Below are 7,090 nucleotides of genomic sequence, written 5' to 3'. Positions count from 1 at the left end.
TGAGCGAAATCAGGAGAGGGTGCTTCACCTCTCCACATATAGCCCTCTTAGGAGTGCAGACCACCTACCCTTTATTTGAGAGTAAGCCCCACTGAAGTCAGTGGGATTCACTTCAGAGTAAACAAGCACAGGGTTGCGCTGTTAGGTGGCAGCCGCCAATCAAGCGCGACAAATCGCGTGGGCCACGCCTCCGCCTGCGCGCCGGCTAATCCGAAGCGCGTATGCAGGCCAAGGCCCGCCTCCTTTCTAAGCGAGGGGGCGGTTGATATCTCCGGCAGTTCTGAGTATCGCGCAGGGGAATGGCAGAGGCGGCGGCGGGAGTTTCCCCGCGGTGCGGCGGTGCGGGTAGCCTGTCGGAGGAGCCGCCGAGCAGCCTGGAGCGCGAGGGCACCGTGCGCTGGGACGGGCGCCTCACGCACTTCGTGGCCAGCGACTTCGAGCAGCAGATGCGGCGCAGCGCCCCGCCGGGCTCCGGCTGCCTCATCCCCGCCGTGGACCCCGCGGCGCTGCAGGACCTGGCGGCTCTGGCCGTGCAGGCGGCGGCGCAGGTGGACGAGCTGCTGCGCAGCGTGCACGGCGCCCTGCAGGCCCTGACGGCGCTCAGCGTGGGTTGCATCCAGACGTACCGCGACGGCGTTGAGAGCCTGGGCGAGGCGGTGGACACGAGCATCCGCTCCATGTACACCCTGATGGCGCGCTGCGAGGAGCTGGACAAGGCGATGCAGCCGGTGCCTGCCTTGGCCCGGCGCATCCGGGACATGAAGGGGGCGCTAGAGAAACTCGAGGGGCTCTGCAAATAGGCCTCGCGAGGCTCGCTTGGTGCCCGGCGCTGAAACGAAGTAAGCTGGTTTCCGGACAACAGCTCCTTTCTCCTCGGCGCTGGTGGCTTCCCCGTCAAAGCCCCTCTGGCCTTTTTCTCTGTTGATCTCAGGACAATTGCATAGCTTTCTCTTAACCAAGCTTTTGTTCGAAACTGCAAAATCAATTGTGCCACGTAATAAATACTTTCTTCTCCTGAGGCCCTCCCTCTTGCAACAAACTGACACAAATCGCCTTTCCAATACATGCTTAAGTGGCTTTGTTGAACAGATTTTCTTAGTGTCCCTTATATTGCCATAAAAAGCCATAGAATGGACTCTTACCGATTGATCTTATATATATTTACTCAGAAGTAAGTCCTTCCTAAGTAAGGGATTCCTAAACTTTCTGCCTGAGGCTGCAATCCTGAAGATGCTTACTAGGTAGAAAGTCCCATTTTGAATTTTCCAAATAAAACATGCAAAACTCTGTCTACTGTATCTGAAATTTTATGGCTTCAATTATGTGGATACAGTTAAATTAATTGGAATATATGGGTAGTTCTGGAAGGACAAGGGTGGCTAATATATTCACTGGTTCAGAGACATTGTGTTGCTGCATAACACACAGACTTTTGTTACAACAAATATTCACTATCTTGCACTTGAGCATAATTCACAAACTTGTGTTTCTTCTCATTAATAAAATACTCAAAATAGATTATTAGCAGTATTGGTTTTTATAACGAACTAGAGATTAACATTCAGCTTCTAACTTGAGGTGGCAATTCCCAGCCACTTAACTCTGGCAGACAGTAAGCCCACACACAACTTGTGTACATTTAACTTGTGTGCATTCAGGTTTAAGCATGTGGCAAAACTTTAAAAAATTAAAAGGGGGTGGGGCTCTTGGAAAATGATAATATCAATCTCACCCACTACTGTGCATGATTTTGGTGTTGGGGATGATCCCTGGAAGGTAACCCCTGCGTAAGTTGTAGGCCTGCTGTAATTTTATCTGTTTCATAGAGGTTTTTTGGCTCAAGTTTTAATTCTGAGCAACCAAGCTATGTTTCTTGGATTTAAAGCCGCTGACAGAAATGCGGTAATGTGAAACTAGTGAGAGCTAGTGTGCTGTGGTGAACTTGGAATTCCCAGCCTCAAACATGTCCTCGCCCATAAAATGATTTGGCAAGGCCACATTCCCAGGGCAAGGAACGATGGCACATGATGCAGGAAATGTGCTGAAGATAAGCAGGTCTGGATCTGCTCAGAGCTTAGATCAGGGGTCAGCAAACTTTTTCAGCAGGGGGCCAGTCCACTGTCCCTCAGACCTTGTGGGGGGCCAGACTATATTTTTTGGGGTAAAATGAACGAATTCCTATGCCCCACAAATAACCCAGAGATGCATTTTAAATAAAAGGACACATTCTATTCATGTAAAAACACGCTGATTCCCGGACTGTCCGCGGGCCAGATTTAGAAGGCAATTGGGCCGCATCCGGCCCCCGGGCCTTAGTTTGGGGACCCCTGGCTTAGATTATATATACAGTACTGCTTAGAGTTCAATGGAAGAGTAGGATGGAAACACCATAAAATGTCTCCGACCATACCTTTTAATTACCCTGACGCAGTGTCATTATAAGGCAACTTCAAATATTCACAAGTAATGCCACCGGTTAATGAACCCTGGCAGTGGTATCTCCCGATTAGCATCTGCCCTCTAGTAGGGGTATTTCCCAAGCCTTCTGTCTGACAGGCTTTTCAATGGGAATGTCAATGGTAGAAACTGGGACCATACATACATGGTGTATGCTCTTACACAGAGCTTTGGCTTCTCGCCTCATCAAGCACATTTGAAGCCATACACTCAGAAATACTAAATGCTTCTTATTTTTCTGTCATCATTGCACTCTTCCATTTCCTATTCTGGATCATATTTTTAAAATGACATAATAATGCTCTAGTAACTGAAACCTGTAAATTCTGACTTCTGTAGCACAACCCTACCAACTGTATTGTCAGCTATAGAAAGTGATATGGTTTTTATGGACATAGACCTATGCACTTTTATGACACGAGCTATAATGTAAACTCATTAAAGCGAGAAACAATGACTTACTATTGCCCGCAAAACAATACCAGTGGAGCAAATAACAATTCTGTGTTGCTCATCACTGACACTTGTTAAAGCTCCCTGGTGCTACTCACAGATAGATAAGATTTGGGCTGCACTGTTGCTATCATTAATCCCACTCTGTTGGGGTTGGGATTTTAAAGGGCTTGAAATAATACATGTTACTGTAGAATGCAACTACAAGAATAAATACTATTTGGTTTTAATCACCACTGGAGTTGCTGAAATTAAAATAACTTTAATGCAACATAGACTGAGGCAGTAGTTCTGCCTACAATAATAAAAATACCTATTTAATATTAGAATGACTTTGTATAACTTTACAATTCTGAAGAGTTATATGTCAAAGTCCTTGTTGGTTGGTATAATAAGATGTACAGTAACATTTTCTTTCACCACCAACGCTGGGGTGAGGGGGGGGGGAGAAATGTTTGAAATTCCAGGTTGTAGTTATGCAGAGGAAAAAGTTTCATATTTGAAAGTGCTAGCATTAGATTTCTAGTGCATAAGCAAAAATGACATGAATCCCCCCCCCAGCCCTGAGAGGAGTAGTAACTATGATACAATACTTTGGACTGCAATCCTAGAAGCTGGAAATATGCAATCTTTATCCTTCATTGAGACCTATTCATTTCATTGTATATTCAGACCAGGTTTGCAACACGAGGCAGTAGCTAATAATACTGGTGTCATCCTGTGATGAGGGCTTCATTTTTATACCATAGCACATTTATAGTTTTATTTATTTAATTTGTATACTACCCTTCATCTGAAGAACACAGGGTGGATAGTGTATTTTAGGGAAAGGCTTTTCATTTTAGGAGAAGTTGCTTTTTCTCAGTTAATTCTCGTAGCAAATAATTAAGTGGATTTTAAAACAAATTTAAAGTGCCATATGTGTGAGAGAGTATTTACCCTTAAGGCCTTTTCAGGAGTGTTTAATTATGTCAACAACTTGGTAGCAATTACTCTAATCCAGTAGATTAAAAAGTGTGCTTTTTCTTGTTTTATTTGCATCTCTTTGCTGCCAGTCAGTGAGTTATGAACTCAAGGCCCTCTTGTACTTCGATTTATGAATATTATTCTCACTGGTTTAAGGTATATTAAAGACTGGGTTGTATCCAGTGCCCCTGTGAGAATATCCTCTCATTTCCCTGCATACCTCCAAATCTGCTCCAGAAGATCCCCAAACCAGAGTAAATTCTGGAAGTATATAGGGGGAGAGTGAAGGGCAAATTCCATTATTTGAGCAGAAGGTCTGTTCTGCTTGTGCATGGGGTGTCATTGGGTACAATCTATTGCCTCTAGTACATACCTTTTTAAAAATAATCCTGATAAAATTATGATAATGAAGTATGTAATAAAGGTGAGGAAGCCCTCAGTGACTTGAGGCAACGATTTGTGTATCCATATCAGCTCTCAGCTTATTTTCATTTCAAATCTGGCATAAACATATATTCTTTTTTTCCCTGTACCTGCAGGGTTTTTGTTTCTGTTTTTGCTTACTGATTTTGAAAAAACAACAACTTTATTTTGATACTTTCTCATTTGAAAGGAGAATGCCATATTGTTTGACCCCAAGATCACTTTGTTTTGTTTTGTTATAATGAATTGCACCCAATCCTCTTTCTTTCTTGGAGCTCTCCATCAAAGGCATTTGCACCTCTATTGCATTTCTTGTCCATTTCTTGCCTCTTTTCTGACAAACTGCTTTTAGAATTAGGCTGCTTTGGTTTAGTAGGCAGAACGTTGGACTTCAACTAAGGAGACTGCTTCAAATCCCCCCACCTCACTCTTGCTACAAAATTTGCAAAATTTGCAGTCACTCTTTCACATGGTGATTATAAGGAAAAATGAGATAAGCCTGTGTGTACTTTGAGGTCCACAGAGAAAAAACAGAATTCAAGTGTTATTCCTTCTTTAGATGACTTCATCTTTTCATAGTGGGGTTTTGTTTTGTTTTTTTGCTACTTTAAAATATCTCAATCTCTCTTTTTTACATTACAGTATTTCCTTAAAATGGTTCCAGTAATTATCTCATTTGCATTCTCTCCCTTGTCCTTCCCCTCCTTGTTGCTGTTTGCCTTGCATGGAATGCCTTTGACACTAGAATTGTCTTTTTCTCCGAACCTTTAATTTGGGGAACAGATTTTACAAGCTGAAGTCCTTGATATATACAGTTGTAATTTTGCCAAGTGCTAAATGTGACTGCATCCTTTAACAGAATATATTGTTTCCCTGTTACATGAAGTAATATGAGAACTCTGTTGGCATTTTGATGCAATTTAAATATTTGACAAGCAGAAACATGTTGCAACCCTAAATTAAATATGCTGAGCACTTTGAAAGTATACCGATAAGGGGGTTGTCTGCTATAAATTAAAGGCTGTTAGAAGAGAGAAGAAAATTAAGCAGCTGCTGCCTAGGCTTGCTCTTGAGGATTATATGCAAGAACACTAAATGACTCAGCCTCATGTGATATGGAGAAAGGGGTGATGTAATTGGTATGAAATACACATGAGTTCCTAGGGGATACCCCCCCCCCCCACTGCCACCCTGCAAAACTGCCTGGTTAAAGCTAATTCTGTTATTCTGTGCTGATAATTTGGCTCTTGTTTTAGTAACAGCAAAGGAAGGAGGGACTAGGTTGATAGTACAAAGTTGATTCTTCTAAGTATATATGAATGTGGAAAAACAAGAGTTTGTATATCAGCAAAGATGGAGATTCGTTTTAGATGGTGTGGTGGGTTAAAAAAAAGAGTTACCGGGTATTCAACCATAGCCTGTTTATTTTTCGCAGCAGCCCCTGGTGCAACTTGAAACCGAAAAGATACCTAATAGACTCCATTATTAATAGTACCTCATTTGAATGTCTGCTGTCTCTTTCCCTCATTTCATCTTAAGGCTGCAGGCCTCATTCATGGCTGCAGCAACAGCCAATGTTTTTTTCCCCCCTGCTCTCCCTGTTTTGTTTACTATCCACCCAGCCTGAAGGTGGATGGAGAATGGAAAGCCTGCATGCTATTTTGTAGCATTTTGTTTGGTTTAACAAGGCTGGTTTTGGAATCGTATTTATAAGTGTTTGTTTGAAATGAGAGATTAGCAAAATGAGAGATTCTGGAGTAGAAAAACGCTTTTTGCTCTGGAAACTTTCAAACATTTTTGTCAACTCGCTTGGTATTACCACTGTTATAGGAATTCTAAAGTCTCATATATAAAAATCATATGTTCATAGGAAGGAAATGGGAAAACCCTCCCCATTGTCTCTTTGCTCACAAATTCTGTCTTAAGGGCGTATCTGTGTATGAATAGGTTGAGCCTGTGATCTGGATTCAGGAACTACAGTGAAACTCGAAAAATTAGAATATCATGGGAAAGTCCATTTATGTAAGCAATTGTTTTCATTAGCTACTGGAGTTTAATATATGAGATAGACTCCTGGCATGCAAAGCGAGATATGTCAAGCGTTTGTTATATTTGTGATGATTGTGGCATACAGCTGATGAGAACCCCAAAGTTGAAATTGTTAATTTGGGGTTCTCATCAGCTGTACACCATAATCATCACAATTATAACAAATAAAGGCTTGACATATCTCGCTTTGCATGTCATGAGTCTATCTCATATATTAGTTTCACCTTTTAAGTTGAATTACTGAAAGAAATGAACCTTTCCACGATATTCTAATTTTTCGAGTTTCACCTGTGTTTACCATCACAAAAGAATGGCCAGGATGCCCAGGTAAAAGCAATCAATGACCATTATCAGGTATCCTGGCAGACAGGTTTTCTGCTGTAGACCACCCCTTCAGTGATGTATGATATTTTGGGGGGTGTTCTTGAGCTACAGGGGAGGCAATTTTCAAATATCTATATTAGAGCTTGCACACCTTTCTTCTAGGTTTCTCTCCTCCATCCCTACGTGGGGTGAGCGGGGGAACCTGTTGCAACAGTTTAATAAAGATCATGCTTACTAGCTGCTTTGCTTCTCAGTATTCTCTGGTTGGCCTCTGTTATGTTCTCCTACCAATAGAGAACCTACTTAAGGACTCTATATGGGCTCTTAGATACCCCATAAGGGAAAGGGAGCAGTATTTTTCTTATAACACCATCTTGTGATACAGATATTCCCTCCCTAGAGGAAAGTATGGACATTA

General features: G+C 42.2%; 1 protein-coding gene across 1 annotated transcript; it reads left to right on the top strand.

The window, feature by feature from the left end:
* Positions 1-257: 257 nt before the first annotated feature.
* Positions 258-1,289, top strand: LOC117043578 (BLOC-1-related complex subunit 6-like). Its single transcript, XM_033143399.1, has one exon. The coding sequence runs from the start codon at positions 300-302 to the stop codon at positions 798-800; it is 501 nt and encodes a 166-aa protein (XP_032999290.1). The 5' UTR covers positions 258-299; the 3' UTR covers positions 801-1,289.
* Positions 1,290-7,090: the final 5,801 nt, after the last annotated feature.

The sequence above is a fragment of the Lacerta agilis genome, chromosome 3 (genome assembly GCF_009819535.1).
Source record: "Lacerta agilis isolate rLacAgi1 chromosome 3, rLacAgi1.pri, whole genome shotgun sequence".
NCBI lineage: Eukaryota > Metazoa > Chordata > Lepidosauria > Squamata > Lacertidae > Lacerta > Lacerta agilis.
The sequence above is the reverse complement of the archived record's forward strand: the minus strand, read 5'-3'. Positions and strand labels throughout refer to the sequence as shown.